General features: G+C 41.0%; 1 protein-coding gene across 3 annotated transcripts in view; it reads right to left on the bottom strand.

The window, feature by feature from the left end:
* Positions 1 to 237: 237 nt before the first annotated feature.
* LOC117362008 (disintegrin and metalloproteinase domain-containing protein 9-like) overlaps positions 238 to 19,761 on the bottom strand; it is a 237,154-nt gene continuing 217,630 nt past the window's right edge. For all 3 annotated transcript variants that reach the window (XM_033947712.1, XM_033947713.1, XM_033947714.1), the window contains 4 exons: positions 8,465 to 8,576; positions 6,274 to 6,409; positions 5,040 to 5,133; positions 238 to 538 (listed from right to left, as the gene is read on the bottom strand). In XM_033947712.1, coding sequence (XP_033803603.1) covers positions 5,055 to 5,133; positions 6,274 to 6,409; positions 8,465 to 8,576 — 327 coding nt within the window. In that variant the 3' untranslated portion in view covers positions 238 to 538; positions 5,040 to 5,054. The remainder of the gene's footprint in view (positions 539 to 5,039; positions 5,134 to 6,273; positions 6,410 to 8,464; positions 8,577 to 19,761) is intronic.

The following is a 19,761-nucleotide window of genomic DNA, read 5'->3' as shown; positions in this document are numbered from 1 at the left end:
ATGAGTTTTATTTATTTGTTTTTTAAAAATTTAACATTGCCTAATTAAGGCAAAAAAACAACATGAATTCAACAAAACAGTAGATGCAAAATACAAAAATACAACAAAATACTGCAAATTAAGTATGAAAAATGTAAATTCTTCAACTATCCCACTGAAAACAGAAATATCTAAAATTAGGAAATGCAAAGCTGAAAAGATGCATTTAATGCAAAGCTCACACATTCAATGTATACTCCATTTCCCTTGTGCTATATATCCTCTGCAACACTTTAAACATTAGCAACTGTAAACATTGTGTGTGTGTGTGTGTATATATATATATCTTTAAATGCTATTATCATATGTTATATATCCATCTTCTTGTTTAAATCCACAGCCCGTGCCTGTTAATATAGTCAGGAGAGTATCTGCACACTTCTCTCTTCAAAGTAGATCCTAGGTTGATAATTTAATTTTTGCTTATTAATGGTTTCTAAAAGATGTTCTTTTAATGTTCAACATTCCTGGTATCCAAAGATGTGATATAGTATCTTGCCTGGAGAAATTAATAGAAGTGAAAATTAGGAAAATTCCATTTTTATTTAAACTCTTCAAAAGTGTAATAAAGCAAAGTTGATTACTTATGACAGGCGTTCTCCATAGGCAGCAGGATTAATCAAGCACTCAAATTGGTGGTGATATCATAAGGCTCTTCCAGAACTCAGAATCAGTATAAAGTTCTGAGCATATGCAACTCTTCCTAGGGTTACCAGATGTCCAGACTTCCCTGGACATGTCCTCCTTTTCAGGACATGTCCAGGGACCTGGATGTTTTTTTAAAAATCTGGCACTTTGTCTAGATTTTAAAAAGCCTCCCTTAAAATTGCCACGGGCAGGAGGGCAATGTGATGACCTCATGTGCACGCGCGTGACTTTATCGCGTCGCATGCATGGATGCCCTCCTGCCTGATCAGAGCAGGGGGTGGGGGTGGGGCTGGGGCGTGGCTAGGGTGGGATTGGGGGCGTGACTGTGGTGTGATGGGGCGGGGATGGGTGGAACTGGGCGGGCCTGGGGTGGGTCTAATGGGCCTGGATTTCCCAAGAGCAGCAGTCTCTTCAGTCCCCTAAATTAATTCCACAGTTTAAGGAATAATCTAACTCTTGGGAAACTGGGAAGGTTTCTGTGCCTGATTAATCCTGCTGTCTACAGAAATCATCTGTTGCAACTTTATTTTCTCAGTCAACAAGCAGGATACAATCAAACACATGAGTGACTCCCAAATTCAGGGCCACCCAATTGTATAGATAAGTTGTCCATGGTTGATTAGCAGCTCCCATTAGATGACAAAATGAGGGATGCATATATCATAAAGGTAGGTTGGTCAATATTGCTTGACCAAATAGAAACAGAAAAATGAAGGCAGGTAAAGACCAAATGGCCTATCCATATCAATAGAAAACAACAGCAAAAAGTCCACTCTGCACAAAACCCAATCAGTCCAAAGAAAACAGCAGAGAAGGCCAGGTCTTCAAACGAACCACACTTTAATGGCAACCAATACAGTCTACATTTGGGTGGATGGGGAGGCATAGGAGGGGGAAGTCTGGGAAGGGGGCTGCTGCTGTTCATGGGGAAAGGATGGAGGGAGGGATAAGCTAAGTGTGGTGGAGTAGGGAGGAATTCAGTATGTGTAGAGTATCTGTATTATCCAACATTTCAGTTATTTGACAACCATCAGTCCCCACTTATGTTGGGTAATTAAGGCTCTACTGTAGTACTTTAATTTATATGCATATTCTAGCCATCTAGGTGCATATATTTACACTAACTCTATAGCTAATGCAAGTGCTTGTGCATAAACTATAGGCATGTATTTGACCTACGCTAGTATTCTATAAAGGAGAATAGGCAATTTTTTTCCTTTATAGAATAGACGCTTAATAGGCACCCCCCTTTATTGAACTACCTCTTTTGTACTCCACATGAACTTCTTTCTTGATGCTTTGAATGTAATAATGACCTCTTCAAATGCAATAGGGATGGTATGCTGAACCGTAGGATAATCCACAGTCTCTGCTGCCCCCAGTGGTGTACTATGAGGGGAGGGGCAGGTGTGGGTGGTTAAACCCAGGGATGGCATCATGGTCCTGGAACTTCACTGCTCTACCAGTGTTGGGTCTTCCTCTCCCCTGAGTCCTGCCTTCGTGGAAGCAGGAGGAAGGTCCGATGCCAGCAGAGCAGCGAGTTAAGGCTGCCTACAATGAGAGAACATTCTGAACAGGCTTCTTGCGGCCTGCTGGGACCTTCCCTCTACTGCATCACTGACTGATGATGTGGCAGAGAGAATCCCCGGCAGAGCAGGCTGCAAAAAATTTCACAGTGGAGGGAAGGAGGGTCAGTCGTGTCTGCAGGTGCTGCAAAGGGGGATGGGAGGGAGGGATGGAAAACTGCTACACAGGGGGATAGGAGGGAAGGATAGAAAGCTGCTGCACATGGGGAGAGGGGAGAGAGGAAGAATTGTTGGACATGAGCTGGAGAAGAGGAAGGGAGATGCAACAAGAGTTAGAAAGGGGTGAGAGGAAGAAATCCTGCATATGGTAGAGGGAGGGAGACATGCTTGGAGAAGAGAGGAGAAATGTTGGACATAGAATGGAAGGAGAGAGAGATGGTATACAGTGGGAAAGAACAGAAATGTTGGATATGGCAGTGGAAGGGAAGGTGAACACGGAGAAAGAAGAGAATGTCAAATGGGCAGGAAACCATGGTGAGTAAGTTAACAGAAGACAAACAGAAACCAGAGCCTGGAACCAACATGATAAATTTGAATAATAAAATGACCAGAAAACAAAAGGTTGTAAAAATAATTTTATTTTCTATTCTGTAATTACAATATGTCAAATTTGAAATGTGTAGCTTGCTAGAGCTGGTGTTAAGACAGCAAGCGTGAGCTAGGCGCAGGCATGGGGTTGGAGAGGTTGTAACCTTATGTTATGTTATATTGTAACACTGTGAATGTTAAACTGTAACTCGTTCTGAGCTTTCTGGGGTGAATGGGATATAAAACTAACTAAATTTTCACCAGAGAATAACAAGCTTTTATTAGTCATGGCAGGGGTTGCCATTCAGCATATAACCAACAACTGGAAGAATCATAGTAACCTTAATTATACATTTTGGTGGAATACAATTTGTCATATATTCAAAATGGAATGAGCAATAGTAATACAAAGAAGGACATATACTAAATTTATAAAAATATGGGGGCCATTGACAAAATATTGTAGTGAATGATCATCAGGTTTTCTCTTCTTCTTTTCTTTTTCATCTTCTTTATGGCACAACTGGAGGGGTGGGTTATGGAAACAATTTTACAAAATATGTTATAATATGGTATATAATGTGTATAAGGTGATTGGAAAGTACTTGAAGGGTGGGGGGGTGGGGGGAGGGGACAAAAATATTTTTAGAACTTTATGTGGTAGATATAAAAGTGATATTGTGTATTAATTTGTTGTAATTTAAAATATGAAAATGAATAAAGAATATAAAAAAAACCCAAAACTAACTAAATAAATAAAATTACAAAAATTATTTTTTATAGGGGGTGTGATTTAAAAATTGATCGGCCCTGGGTGTCGCATATCCTTGGTACGCCACTAGCTGCCCCTTTCAGTTCTTCCTTGTGCAGGGGAGCATGAAGGTGTCTTTCTGATCTGCTCCGTTTATTTCTTTATTGTTTTGAAGTGTTTTTCAGCTTGTTCGTGTATTTTTTTGCATGACTTAAAGGGATTGCTTTGCCTGCTTGGAGGGAAGCAGACGTTTATGTCTGCAGCTGACAGATGTATCATTTGGGGACCTGTACAGTCAGCCTGCTGAAGATTTGTGGAGCTCAGGATTCCGAACCCTAATTGCTTGCTCAGGAGCTTGACCACAATCATCAATAACGTTTCTTCAGGGAGCTCACAGTGCAGCATCGCCTCCACTCTTTTTTACTATGTTGGTGGAGGCCCAGGGAGTTGAGGATCAGTCCAACTAAGGTCTAACTGGCAGGCTTCAGATCTCAGTGTAGCAGCTTGAGGAAGAGAACCTCTTCATATCCATATATACTTTAAAGGAGCTGAAACAGGCTGCAGCACCATTTCCCCAGCACATAGTCTGACAGCCTATGGGAAAAATCTGGTAGGTCTTGAAAATTGCGTTTGACTGTTTTTACAGTTAGGTCTTTGGTCCCCCTCCTCTAAAATCCAATAAAAAAAAATTGGGGGGTCAGTTCTGAAGCATTTTGAAGAAGTTTTTGAAGGTAAAACGCTGCCATGATGGCCATTTTGGATTTCCAGATTTTTTTCCTAAGTTCTTCAACTTCTTCAAAACACCTCATTTTACCTCAAAACTGACAGGGATGAAGTCCCTCAGACCCTATTTTTTTTTTTTTTTCAAAAAATTATTCATTATACAGAGTATAGGAAATGGAAATTTAAACAAAACATAATATATCCATTACATCATTTATAACATCGTAATTTCTATCAGGCCCACATTTAGGGGGATTAGCATCATATATCAAAAGAAAATTTTAGTAATTTAAGAAATTCATATAGTAATAAATCTTAATTAAATAATCTTTCAAATAACAGAATTCTCCATTCTTACTGATATCTTTCAATTAACTCCAAAAAAGCAGTAGTTGTCAGTTTATGATTTATGAGTTTCTTGAACTCATAAAAGTTGCTCTAGCTGTAAAGGATCCCAAAAGATGTAATCTTTATCCTGATGTCTAATCAAACATTTACAGGGAAACTTTAAATAAAAAGATGCTTCAATTGGCAAGGCTCGAGGTTTTAATACCAGAAATGCCTTCCTTTTAAACTGGGTTGCCTTGGCAACATCTGGAAACACTAAGAAATTGTCCCCACAGAACTTCTTATTTTTATTCTGAAAATAAGTTTTTAAAATCAGTGTTTTATCAGACTCATTTAAACATTTTACTAGTAATGTTGCTCTAGTCAAAGTAGTATCTTGTGAGTCTTCCAAAAAACCCGTAAGGTTTGCTACTTACAGCCCATATGTAGTTCTATGCAGAAGGGTTACTTGAGAATGCTGAAGTTTGTTCACTTTGGCTTGTGGTTTGTGGCTGCCCACCATTCTCTGTTCTGTATTAATTTAGGAAACAAGTATTTTAATGCAACGTTGCATGCTGAGTGTACATTATTCATACCTTCACAAAGCTATTAAAACAGATTGAATTAAACGTTGAAACTTGTGCGTAGTAGCACCAAGCTGTGTGTCCTGTTTGTCTATGATTAGTTGTAAATTCTACTGAGCAGGGACTCAGTAGAACATCTTGAATGTTTTAATGTACAGTGCTGTGTATATCTAGCAATGCTATAGAAATAAATAGCAATAGTAGTATAGGGCCTGATTCTATATAGGTTGCCTAAAAATCAGCAATGACTAGTGTGGTGCTATGCACTGTATAGAATCAGATTGATGCCCAATTATCTTGGTAGATAAACTTAGCACAGCCTTTTTGCTGTCCTAACTGGTTACACTTAACAAGTTAATGGACTGAATATTGTAAGTCAGTTAAATGCCAGCTCTGCCCTGACACTAATCAGAAAATGTCATGGCAGCCAGAATCGATACCGAGTGGCACAATCCAATTAATTGCCTCTAAAAATCTATAAACAAAAGGAATTGACCCCAAAATATCCACAAAGAAAAAAATCCAGAGAAAACCAAAAAAACTCTGTGGAGTGACGATGTTCCCAAATGGACTTTATTTGAAAGTATCAAAGTTCCAAAGGTACACTAAAATCATCCACATAAAAGTAAATCATCCACATAAGAGCCTTAAAGGACCTAGTACATGGGAAACAATTGTTGCAAATGCAAGCAGTGTCTCACTTCCGGTTCACCACACAATTGTTTCCCACGTACTCACCTTTATAGGACCCCCAGGGACCCCTGAAGAAGACTTTTTGTCGAAACGCAGACCGTGTTGGGTCCTGTATTCCTAGCGGACTAGGTCCTTTAAGGCTCTTATGTGGATGATTTACTTTTATGTGGATGGAATTATTTTATGTGGATGATTTTAGTGTACCTTTGGAACTTTGATACTTTCAAATAAAGTCCATTTGGGAACATCATCACTCCACAGAGTTTTTTTGGTTTTCTCTAAAAATCTATGGCTGACCCACTCATTGTGGTTTAAGAGGGCAAAAGTCTCTCTTGCCTGCTAAAACCATGCTAAATATTGATCTGAAGTTATTTCACAAATGGAAAATACTTACTCATAAGCTTGTGAGTCCTGCCTTTCATTATTTTCTGTACTTTGCCTCCTTTTTATTATAATAGCAATTATTATAATAGCTATGTGAAGAACAAGGAGTCCAACACCCACCAGCAGCCAGTTCCTCTTAGAATTATCTAGGGGGAAAAATTAACAACTATTATAATAAGCTATCTTTAAACAGACTATTCAATACCTAACTTCATTAATTTAAAGATTACTACTTAAACATTTCCTTCAATAGTTTGTAATATGTTATTGAGTGAAATTAAATTAACAGTAATTACTTACTTGGACTAGTTTTTACTTTACAATGTGAATTTTTTTTTTTTTTTGTAAGTTCTTGTTGTAATACATCTTGGATAATTCTTTTGTAATCCGCCTTGAACTGCAAGGTAATGGCAGAATAGAAATCCCTAATGTAATGTAATATAATGTAATGTAATTTGGTCAGTCTGCTTATCCTTGAAGAATTAAAAATACAGGCCTTCTTTATAAGTAAGCTGTGTGTGTGTGTGTGGGGGGGGGGTTCTGAGCATAGGGGTTGGGGATTTCATTGGGGGGTCCGAGGAGGGGAGTTGGGGGTTTCAGGGGGAGGTTCGGGCAGGGGAGTTCGTTAGGGGGGTCTGGCAGGAGGGATTGGGCACCCTCCTGCCGGTGATTGTACGTGGGGGGTGGGCAGTTTTCGAGCAGGAGGGGTTGGGCTCCCTCCTGCCATGATCGTACATGGGGGGGGTGGGAGGGCTTCAGGGTAGGAGCGGTTGAGTTCCCTCCTGCCGCGATCATTTGGGGAGGGTGGGAGGACTAGCAGCTGCGGCCACTATACTTATCGCAGCATGGAGATCCCAGTTCTGTAACTGGCATATGTAACATGGACGTCAGTTACAAAATTAGGTTTATTTTGGGAGGGCGTAGGCCCAATTCTGTATAGGACGTCCATCCCAGGCGTCCTATACAGAATCTGGGTCACAAGGTCTTATATTCTAAATTCTTACCTATACATGCAAGGACAAACATCAAATATACAAAAACTACAGTAGATGAACTTTGAGAGCTATTGTTAGTGATTTGGAAATTAAAAATTGCAATGCCAACCAGGATATCACCTCTGTGGAATAACATTTCAGAAAACCAGAACACTGCATCAATGAATTTATGGTGAGAACATTAAAAGGAAATTTTAAGACAATCCAGGAATGCAAGACCTTTGAGATCAAAATGATAAAACATTCTGAAATCCACCAGACAGGATTTAACAATAGATATTGGCTTTCTCTCCCATTACGAAACATAATTTTTACTGCTCTGACACCTTCATATCACCCTTCCTTATCTCCCTGTCCCCCAACACTCTCCTCCCTCTTCCTGTAAGATTGTCATTTGAATACTTTCATGTTTTACACTTATATACTGATAGCTGTCTTCATTTGCTTATCTCTGATCTGAAGGACTACCTTCGAAAGCTAATCTAACCATGCAAGTTAGATCTAGATTCACTAAGGACACCGATTGTGTCCCGACCATTTTGCGACCCCCAACCCAATTCACTAACCTTACTCCTGATCCGATCCGCGCATGCAAATGTAGGAAGGCAACGATTCACTAAACATTTTCAGGCACACTGACTGGGTTGGCTGATCCCAAAAAAAGCGACTGCTGGGGACCAGTCACTCATGTCCCTGCCGATTCTCCTACCCCTCAGAAGCAGTTTCTCTCTTTGCTCCCTGCTGCCGTGGCTGCTCCTAAACCACCCTGCTTTCTGCCTCATCATATTTTTCAGATCAGCTGTCGTAGAATACAGTGCTGCAAATTGGGATCTGCCCCAAACCACCAGTGCTGTGACCTTCAGTTTCATGAGCCTGGCAGACACGGGGATAGGCAGCAACATAGCAGCAGCAGCCACTGCCCTGCCTGTCAGTGAGCTTGAATGCTGAACAAGAAGCACGCAATTCAGGCACCTCACAGGAGGCACGCGCTCCAAGCCTACTTACTGACAGAAAATAAACCTTATATTTTTAGTTATTTTTCACAATCAAGTTCCACTGATCCCTTTAGTCTTTTATATAGATGGAATATTAGGAGCGGTGCTGATTTGAGGACAGGTTATTTGGAAGAGGAAGAATGATATAACAATACAGTAAAATGAAAATTATAAAAGAAACTGAGAGGAAAGAGTATTTTCTAGTTATTACCATAAATGGGAGTCGTATGCATATCGCCAAGTCTTCTAGCTAGCCCTTTGTGTGAACAGTCTGGAGGAGTCCAGCCTATATCACAGTGGCATTGGCCAACATTATTGCATGCCTAGAATACAGAAAAATAAGAATCACAGCTATTATCATCACTGATCAAGAAAGCATTGCTGCTGTACTTACCAGAGATATATTGCAATAAGAATAGCTGTTTGTTACCACTGTACAGTACCTTGTATAGTACTGTAGCAAAATGGTTTCAACATATACCTACAAGCCAAGAGACCTAAAGACCTTAGTGTGAGTCCTATGTCATGAGTAATAGCCATTGTAAGTTTTAATACAGTAATGGCCCTGAAACAATCATAGGTTTGAAATACATATATTATATAGTACAATCTATAATGCGGTATTGAAATTACTAAATATATACAATCCATAATTAATTTTAAATGTTCTGGGTAATTTTACAATGCACTTTCCATTATGTATGCCATCTTTTACATATGGAAAATGGCTATTATAAAATTATATCAAAACAGCAAAAAGAATTTGCAACCCGGAAAGGACTAGAATAGCCAATACTGTCCAATACAATAATAAATAAGAATTGGCTAAGCGATCCTTATCCCTGAAAAATTATATGAAAATCTACCAAAATATAAGAAAATAACTAAGCAACTGGTCACTTATATAAATTATCAGTATAAGTAATAAATAAGAAATAATGACACATGACACTAAAGGACATCAGTATGAGCCTAAATGGATAACGTGCGGTGTATAGGCTCAGGCTATTTCTCATAGGTGACCAGCACCAGAACCTCAGCCCTAATGAGAATCGCATTCATACATCATTGAGTCCTTTTAAAGTGACCAGAATGTGCTAAAGTGAAAAAGTGCTAAAAGGAGAAGAAAAACTTTAAATTCAGGGGAAGGATAATAATAATAATTAACTAATAAAAATAAAAAGTTTCTCTCCAAACACATGTTTGTGGAAAGAGTATCCCCGCCTCCTGACGAAAGGATCCCGAAACAGGGCTCTGTCGAGTGGTGACTCCATCTGGGCAAGACGAAATGTGTTTTTTTGATTCCAACTCAGCTAAGTACTGATTAAATACTCATTAAGCGCCGGGTTTGAGTTTATGGTGCTTATTTTTCTAGGTGCTACAATATATGGTGCTATATTGATATGGTGCTATCTAATTTATTGGACGTTTCAATCTTACGCAAAATAGATGGGCTATAATTATGTGGTGCTATATTTATTGGACGTTTCAATTACATGGTGCTAGGATCTTTGTGGTGCTTTTGATGTTTGGTACTATGTCTGTTACACAATGAATTTTACAGCATGTTATGAACTTTAAGCTTTTATGAACTTTTTAAGCACAGATTTTTCACATTGTGATATTTTTTTATTAGTTAATTATTATTATTATCCTTCCCCTGAATTTCAAGTTTTTTCTTCTCCTTTTAGCACTTTTTCACTTTAGCACTTCTGGTCACTTTAAAAGGACTCAATGATGTATGAGGCGATTCTCATTAGGACTGAGGTTCTGGTGCTGGTCACCTATGAAAATAGCCTGAGCCTATACACCGTACGTTATCCATTTAAGGCTCATACTGATGTCCTTTAGTGTCATGTGTCATTATTTCTTATTTATTACTTATACTGATAATTTATATAAGTGACCAGTTGCCTTAGTTATTTTCTTATATTTTGGTAGTTTTTCATATAATTTTTCAGGGATAAGGATCGCTTAGCCAATTCTTATTTATTATTGTATTATAAAATTATACAGGAAGTTCAGAAAAAAAGCACATTAGGTCTTAAAGTTTCAGGAAAATGGACTTCAATTTATTGAAAGACCCAACCCGGGCTGTGTTTTAGTGCACCTTCTTGTGAAAGCATGATATGAAACAGATCCAAGAATGCACCTACAAAGTTTTTTTTAACATGCCAGAGAGGCTGAAGAAGAGAGATAGGCCTGTGTCTGCTTATTGCTCTCATCTAAAGGTTTGTTTTCATCATTCATTCTTTTATATAAAACTTAGTATAAGACCCCTGACTCAGACAGGTACGATGAAACATGGCCCATGTTGGGTCCATCATAGCAACATAGTAACATAGTAGATGACGGCAGATAAAGACCCGAATGGTCCATCCAGTCTGCCCAACCTGATTCAATTTAAATTTTTTAATTTTTTCTTCTTAGCTATTTCTGGGCAAGAATCCCAAGCTCTACCCGGTACTGTGCTTGGGTTCCAACTGCCAAAATCTCCATTAAAACCTACTCCATCCCCTCTAAACCCTCCCAGCCATTGAAGCCTTCCCCAGCCCATCCTCCACCAAATGGCCATATACAGACACAGACCGTGCAAGTCTGCCCAGTACTGGCCTTAGTTCAATTTTTAATATTATTTTCTGATTCTAGATCCTCTGTGTTCATCCCACGCTTCTTTGAACTCAGTCACCGTTTTCCTCTCCACTACCTCTCTCGGGAGCGCATTCCAGGCATCCACCACCCTCTCCGTAAAGTAGAATTTCCTAACATTGTCCCTGAATCTACCACCCCTCAACCTCAAATTATGTCCTCTGGTTTTACCATTTTCCTTTCTCTGGAAAAGATTTTGTTCTACATTAATACCCTTCAAGTGTTTTGAACGTCTCTGAATCATATCTCCCCTGTCTCTTCTTTCCTCTAGGGCAAGGGTAGGGAACTCTGGTCCTCGAGAGCCGTATTCCATAGTAACATAGTAACATAATAGATGACGGCAGATAAAGACCTGAATGGTCCATCCAGTCTGCCCAACCTGATTCAATTTAAATTTTTTAATTTTTTTCTTCCTTAGCTATTTCTGGGCAAGAATCCAAAGCTTTACCCTGTACTGTGCTTGGGTTCCAACTGCCGAAATCTCTTTTAAGACTTACTCCAGCCCATCTACACCCCTCCCAACCATTGAAGCCCTCCCCAGCCCTTCCTCCACCAAACGGCCATATACATACAAAGACCTTGCAAGTCTGCCCAGTACTGGCCTTAGTTCAATATTTATTATTATTTTCCGATTCTAAATCCTGTGTTCATTCCACGCTTCCTTGAACTCAGTCACAGTTTTACTCTCCACCACCTCTCTCGGGAGTGCATTCCAGGCATCCACTACCCTCTCCGTAAAGTAGAATTTCCTAACATTGCCCCTGAATCTACCACCCCTCAACCTCACATTATGTCCCTCTGGTTTTACCATTTTCCTTTCTCTGGAAAGATTTTGTTCTACGTTAATACCCTTCAGTATTTGAACGTCTGAATCATATCTCCCCTGTCTCTCCTTTTCTCTAGGGTATACATATTTCAGGGCTTCCATTCTCTTCTCATACGTCTTCTGGCGCAAGCCTCCTATCATTTTCGTCGCCCTCCTCTGGACCGCCTCAAGTCTTCTTACGTTCTTCGCCAGATACGGTCTCCAAAACTGAACACAATACTCCAAGTGGGGCCTTACCAATGACCTGTACAGGGGCATCAACACGTTCTTCCTTCTACTGACCACGCCTCTCTTTATACAGCCCAGCATCCTTCTGGCAACAGCCACTGCCTTGTCACACTGTTTTTTCGCCTTTAGATCTTCGGACACTATCACCGCAAGGTCCCTCTCCCCGTCCATGCATATCAGCTTCTCTCCTCCCATCATATACGGTTCCTTCCTATTATTAATCCCCAAATGCATTACTCTGCAGTTCTTTGCATTGAATTTTAGTTGCCAGGCATTAGACCATGCCTCTAACTTTTTGCAGATCCTTTTTCATATTTTCCACTCCCTCTTCGGTGTCTACTCTGTTACAAATCTTGGCATCATCTGCAAAAAGGCACACTTTTCCTTATAACCCTTCAGCAATGTCACTCACAAACATATTGAACAGGATTGGCCCCAGCACCGATCCCTGAGGGACTCTAGTGGAGCGACTTCCATTAACCACCACCCTCTGGCGTCTGTCCGACAGCCAGTTTCTGACCCCTGTCCGACAGCCAGTTTCTGACCCAGTTCACCACTTTGGGTCCTAACTTCAGCCCTTCAAGTTTGTTCAACAGCCTCCTATGAGGAACTATATCAAAGGCTTTGCTGAAATCCAAGTAAATTACATCTAGCATATGTCCTCGATCCAGCTCTCTGGTCACCCAATCAAAAATTAAATCAGGTTCGTTTGGCACGATTTACCTTTTGTAAAGCCATGTTGCCTCGGATCCTGTAACCCATTAGATTCAGGAAGTACACTATCCTTTCTTTCAGCAAAACTTCCATTATTTTACCAACAACTGAAATGAGGCTCACCGGCCTGTAGTTTCCTGCTTCATCCCTGTGACCACTTTTATGAATAGTGACCACCTCCGCTCTCCTCCAATCCCAGGAATCACTCCCGTCTCCAGAGATTTGTTGAACAGTCTTTAATAGGACTCGTCAGAACTTCTCTGAGCACCCTTAGTATCCTGGGATGGATTCCGTTCTGGTCCCATCGCTTTGTCCACCTTCAGTTTTTCAAGTTGCTCATAAACACCCTCCTCCGTGAACGGCGCAGAATCTACTCCATTTTCTCGTGTATCCTTCTCCAGGATTTTCTTCTGTGAACACAGAACAGAAGTATTTGTTTAGCACATTTGCTTTCTCCTCATCACTTTCCACATATTGGTTCCCAGCATCTTTTAGCCTAGCAATTCCATTTTTCATCTTCCCTCCTTTCACTAATTTATCTGAAAATATTTTTGTCTCCCCTTTTTTACATTTTTAGCCATTTGTTCTTCCGCCTGTGCTTTTGCCAGACGTATCTCTCTCTTGGCTTCTTTCAGTTTCACCCTGTAGTCCTTTCTGCTCTCCTTTTCTTGGGTTTTTTTATATTTCACGAACGCCAACTCTTTCGCCTTTATTTTCTCAGCCACTAGGTTGGAGAACCATATCGGCTTCCTTTTTTCTCTTGTTTTTATTGATTTTCTTCACAAAAAGGTCCGTAGCCATTTTTATCACTCCTTTCAGCTTAGAGCACTGTCTTTCCACTTCTCTTATGTCCTTCCATCCTAACAGCTCTTTCTTCAGGTACTCTCCCATTGCATTAAAGTCCGTACGTTTGAAATCTAGGACTTTTAAGTATCATGCGGCCGCTCTCCACTTTAGCCGTTATATCAAACCAAACCGTTTGATGGATCGCTACTTCTCAGGTGAGCACCCACTCGAATATTAGAGATACTCTCTCCATTTGTGAGGACCAGATCCAATATCGCTTTTTCCCTTGTGGGTTCCGTCACCATTTGTCTGAGCAGAGCCTCTTGAAAGGCATCCACAATCTCCCTACTTCTTTCCGATTCCGCAGACGGAACATTCCAGTCCGCATCCGGCAGGTTGAAATCTCCCAACAGCAGAACCTTTTCTTTCCTTCCAAACTTTTGGATATCCACAATCAGATCCTTATCAATTTGCTGCGATTGAGTCGGAGGTCTGTAGACTACACCCACGTAGTTCCATCTTCTCTTTTCAGAGCAATCCATATCACTTCTTCCTCTCCCCAGGTCCCTTGCATTTCGGTCGCTTGGATATTGATCTTTACATAGAGAGCTACTCCTCCACATTTTTGATTATCTCTATCCTTCCTAAAAAGATTATATCCCGGTATGTTTGCATCCCATCCATGTGATTCACTGAACCATGTCTCTGTGATAGCGACAATATCTAGATCTGCTTCTAACATCAGGGCTTGCAGATCATGAACTTTGTTGCTTAGACTGCGAGCATTTGTGGTCATTGTTTTCCAGCTATTTTTTCAGCGATAATCTCCTTTTTCGTATGGATTTTTGTTTCGTTTCACTTTCCGTTGCAATACTAAGAAATGAGTTGCTGATATTGCTTATGTTGCAGTCTTTACTACTATCACATCTTTTCTTTTTGCCGGGGGTGGTCTCTATAATTGTCCTTCGTACATACACCACTCCTACCTTCTAGTTTAAATGCCTAGAAAATAATATTGTCTAAATTTCTCTGCAAGGTTTCTTTTTCCTGCCTGTAGTAATATGTAGCTCATCAGTGCAATATAGCTTCTTGTCCTTCCATATATTTCCCCATCCTCCTATGTACCTGAAACCTTCTTGATGACACCAGGCTTTGAGCATCTATTAAAGTCCTCTGTGTTTTTCACTACTTTGCTCTCCCTTTCCATATGCAGGCAGTATTTCAGAAAAGCTAAAGTCTTTACAAAGGTTTCACTCCCTCACCAAGCTCCCGAAAAGCTTTCTGTGCTGCAAGTGTGGAGTTGGCCAGGTCATTTGTTCCCAGATGGATAACAACATCAGTGTTAAAATCCTTAGTTTCTTCCTTAATTATAGTCTGTATTTGCCTGGAACTCCTGGTAGCTGAGGATCCTGGAAGACATTTCACTATTTTGGTCTCCTCGCCTTGTGTTCCAAGGTTAATGCCTCTGAAGATGGAATCCCCCAACAGTAATAGTTTTCTGTTTTTGGCCTTTTTATTTGTGTTTAGGGTGCGCTTGTTCGCTTGAGTTACTTTCATTGGTTCCAGTCCCACCTCCCTTCTGTTTTCTTGAGTATCGCAGTGCACTAGTGGAGCGAAGGAATTCTGTAGAGGTTAATATTTGTGATAGGTGGATGTTTCTGTGTTACATGTCACAATCTTCCTGAGCCTACTGTGACCCATTTATTCCTGGGCTGTTTTATTCTTTGAGGTAGAGGTGGTAAGTTGGTATGATTTTGTGGAGTGATGAAAGCTGCTTTAATTGTATTCAATTACTGTTTAAGTTTGCAGAGCTCCTCCTTAATACTAGCAAGTTGAAGACAGATGGGGCAAGCCTTAAGCCTCCAAACAGTATGTCTTGGAATTTAAAGCACCACAGTGATTGCATAGAATAAAGATAATCTTGATTGGTTGTGAAGTGACTTGATTTGAGTAGTCCTGATTATTCAGGTCTCTATATATGAAAAGTGGTCCCTGGGGTTGGTGGGACTATAAGTCTTACCCTTATTCCTATGAAGAGGAAGAAGAAATAAGATTTAACAGAGGAAGAGAAGGGATTATTTTTTTGTGCTTTTTTGTTTTTTTTAAGTAAGAAACAGGGAGGAGAAGAGAAATTAAGCAGATATAATGCTGAAAACCAGTGAAAAGAGCAGAATATGAAATGCAGAGCAACTTAGCTTATTGAAGTTCACAGTGCAGCCTTGTTCACAGCACTGTCCCAAAGATAATACAGCTAACCTTAGAAGTAAATCAGAGCCCCTCCCTTCTCCACCTAATCAGCAGACACAAACGCTAAAAACTAGAGTCAGAAATACAGGCTCTATACTACCTAAAACACTTTATTTTAAACAAAAATGCAGGTTCTATAACAAATCAGTGGCTACCCTAAAACACAGGATTTATAACAGGATTTTCCCTACTTTAGTCACCCTGAGCCACAGGCACCAGGATTTAATTAGAGTTAAGAAAGTCTTACCCTTATTCCTATGAAGAGGAAGAGGAAATAAGATTTAACAGAGGAAAGAGAAGGGATTATTTTTTTGTGCTTTTTTTGGGTTTTTTTTTAAAGTAAGAAACAGGGAGGAGAGAGAAATTAAGCAGATATAATGCTGAAAACCAGTGAAAAGAACAGAATATGAAATGCAGAGCAACTTAGCTTATTGAAGTTCACAGGGCAGCCTTGTTCACAGCACTGTCCCAAGAGACTGGAAGCCCTGAATATGTATACCCTAGAGCAGGGGTAGGGAACTCCGGTCCTCGAGAGCCGCATTTCCAGTCGGGTTTTCAGGATTTCCCCAATGAATATGCATGAGATCTATTTGCATGCACTGCTTTCAATGCATATTCATTGGGGAAATCCTGAAAACCCTACTGGAATGTGGTTCTTGAGGACCGGAGTTCCCTACCCCTGCTCTAGGGTATACATATTCAGGGCTTCCAGTCTCTCCTCATACATTTTCTGGCGCAAGCCTCCTATCATTTTCGTCGCCCTCCTCTGGAACTTGAAACATAGAAACATAGAAGATGACGGCAGATAAGGGCCATAGCCCATTAGGTCTGCCCACCCCCAAGTCTACTATCCTAGGGATCCCACTCCTGGTGAAAGGTTCCCTTGGCTTAACCCTCTAAGGGATCCCACATGAGCATCCCATTTGCTCTTAAATTCTTGCACGCTGTTTGCCTCGATCACCTGCACCGGGAGCTCGTTCCAAGGATCAACCACTCTCTCGGTGAAGAAATATTTCCTGGTGTCGCTGTGAAATTTCCCGCCCCTGAGTTTGAGCGGATGCCCTCTTGTGGCTGAGGGTCCTTTGAGAAAGAGAATCTCTTCTTCCATCTCGATACGGCGATAATATACTTAAACGTCTCGATCATGTCTCCTCTCTCCCTACATTCCTCGAGTGAGTACAGCTGCAAATTTTTCAGCCTTTCCTCGTACGATAGATCCTTGAGCCCCGAGACCATCCTGGTGGCCATCCGTTGCACCGACTCTACTCTCAGCACATCTTTTCGGTAGTGTGGCCTCCAGAACTGAACACAGTATTCCAAATGAGGTATCACCATGGTTCTGTATAATGGCATTATGACTTCAAGCTTCCGGCTGACAAAACTCCTGCGGATGCAGCCTAACAACTATCTTGCCTTAGATGAAGCCTTCTCCACATGATCAGCAGTTTTCATGTCTGCGCTAATGATCACGCCCAAGTCTCGTTCTGTTGAAGTTCTAGCTAAGGTCTCATCATTCAAGGTGTAAGTTCTGCACGGATTTCTGCTGCCGAGGTGCATGATCTTGCATTTCTTAGCATTGAAGCCCAGCTGCCAGGTTGAGGACCAAAGCTCCAACAAATGTAGCTCCTGTGTCATACTATCAGGGCACGGGCCAAGGCTGGAAATGAAGCAAAGCATGGAAGATCCATTTCAGAATTTTGAGTTCACACCTGCTGATGTTTACAGTGAACTGTCAAGACTTAAGGTGAACAAAGCCATGGGACCGGACAACTTGCACCCAAGAGTGCTCAGAGAGCTAAGCGATGTTCTGGCGAAACCGTTAGCAGTACTCTTCAATCTCTCCCTAAGTACGGGGAGAGTCCCCCTGGACTGGAAAACAGCCAACGTCATTCCTCTGCACAAAAAAGGTTGCAGAGCAGAGGCTGCAAATTACAGACCAGTAAGTCTCACATCAGTAGTATGTAAACTCATGGAAACTTTACTTAAAGGTAAACTAGACACGATTTTGGACGAGGGGAACCTAAGGGATCCCTGTCAACATGGATTCACTAGGGGTAGGTCATGCCAATCCAATCTAATCAGCTTCTTTGATTGGGTGATGGGAAAGTTAGACTCGGGAGAGTCTCTGGACATAGTGTACTTGGATTTCAGTAAAGCTTTTGACAGTGTCCCACACCGCAGACTATTGCACAAGATGAAGTTGATGGGGTTAGGTGAGAAACTAACTGCATGGGTCAACGATTGGCTGAGTGGAAGACTTCAGAGGGTGGTGGTCAACGGCACCCTCTCTGAGACATCGGAAGTGACTAGCGGAGTGCCGCAGGGCTCGGTCCTGGGACCATCCCTTTTCAACATATTCATAAGGGACTTGACCCGAGGGCTTCAGGGTAAAGTAACACTGTTCGCCGACGACGCCAAACTGTGTAATATAGTAAGTGAAAGCAATCTCAAGGATAATATGACACAGGATCTGATCACGTTGGAAAACTGGTCCTCGACATGGCAGCTGGGCTTCAACGCTAAGAAATGTAAGGTCATGCATCTCGGCTGCGGAAATCCATGCAAAACTTACACCTTAAATGGGGAAACACTAGCTAGGACTTCAGAAGAACGGGACTTGGGAGTAATCGTCAGTGCAGATATGAAGGCTGCCAAACAAGTGGAGCAGGCCTCATCCAAGGCAAGGCAAATGTTGGGATGTATCAATAGAGGCTTCATCAGCCGCAAACCTGAAGTCATAATGCCGCTTTACAGAACCATGGTGAGACCTCACCTGGAATACTGTGTGCAATTTTGGAGACTACACTACCAAAAAGATGTGCTTCGAGCTGAATCTGTCCAGCGAATGGCCACTAGAATGGTCTCCGGACTCAAGAGTCTCTCATACGAAGAAAGACTGGGCAAACTACAGTTTTACACTCTTGAGGAGCGTAGAGAAAGGGGAGACATGATTGAGACATTTAAGTACATCACAGGTTGTGTCGAGGCGGAAAGCGATATATTCTTCCCCAGGGGACCCTCGGTCACAAGGGGGCACCCGCTCAAACTCAGAGGAGGGAAATTTAATGGTGACACCAGGAAGTATTTCTTCACAGAAAGGGTTGTAGATCACTGGAACAAACTTCCAGTGCAGGTGGTCAAGGCCTCCAGCGTGCTAGACTTTAAGAATAAATGGGACATCCACGTGGGATCCCTATGGGGGTCGAGCTAAGGATCTGGGTCATTAGCACTCAGACTTGATGGGGTGGGTCAGAAGAGTGGGCAGACTTGATGGGCTGTAGCCCTTTTCTGCCGTCATCTTTCTATGTTTCTATGTTTCTATCAGGTGAATTGCCATCTCTCACTATATTGCATACAAGCTCAAGTTTCAAGTTTATTTGTTCTTGATGAATCGCCTATTTTAAATTACTAGGCGATGTACAATACCATAAAATATACAAATAAAACACTGGTGTTAACATATAAACTAACTTTTGTTATGCGATAAAACTTATCATACAAAAATATATACATATAAGAAAATATTAGTTATGGGTGAAACATACAAGAGTAGTGAGGACAAATAGGGGAGAAATTACAATGTTTAGATAGGAAAGAGAGAGAAACATATAAGGGAAGAACAAATAGGAGGGAAGTTTAAATTACTCAGTTAAAAATCAATTATTAAAATACTAAGAATCATAAGCATCTTTAAAAAAAAAAATGTTTTTAGTGTTTTTTTTAAATAAGGCTAGATCTTTAACTTCTCTAATATATTGAGGTAAGAGATTCCACGAGTGAGGGGCCATAATTGAAAACATGTTGTGTCGTCTGATTCCTATAACTTTCAACGAGGGAACGGAAAGAAGATTATAAGAGGTTTGGCGTCGTCAGCGAATAACGTTATCTTACCTTGAAGCCCCTGAATTAGGTCCCCTATGAATATGTTGAAAAGGAGCGGGCCCAAGACTGAGCCCTGCGGTACTCCACTGGTCACCTCCGATGTTTTAGAGAAGGTACCGTTAACTACCACCCTCTGAAGTCTGCCACTCAGCCAGTCATTGACCCATGTAGTTAGT

Source organism: Geotrypetes seraphini, chromosome 6 (assembly GCF_902459505.1).
Source record: "Geotrypetes seraphini chromosome 6, aGeoSer1.1, whole genome shotgun sequence".
In the NCBI taxonomy this organism is placed as follows: domain Eukaryota; kingdom Metazoa; phylum Chordata; class Amphibia; order Gymnophiona; family Dermophiidae; genus Geotrypetes; species Geotrypetes seraphini.
This window is presented reverse-complemented; position numbering and strand designations above follow the sequence as displayed.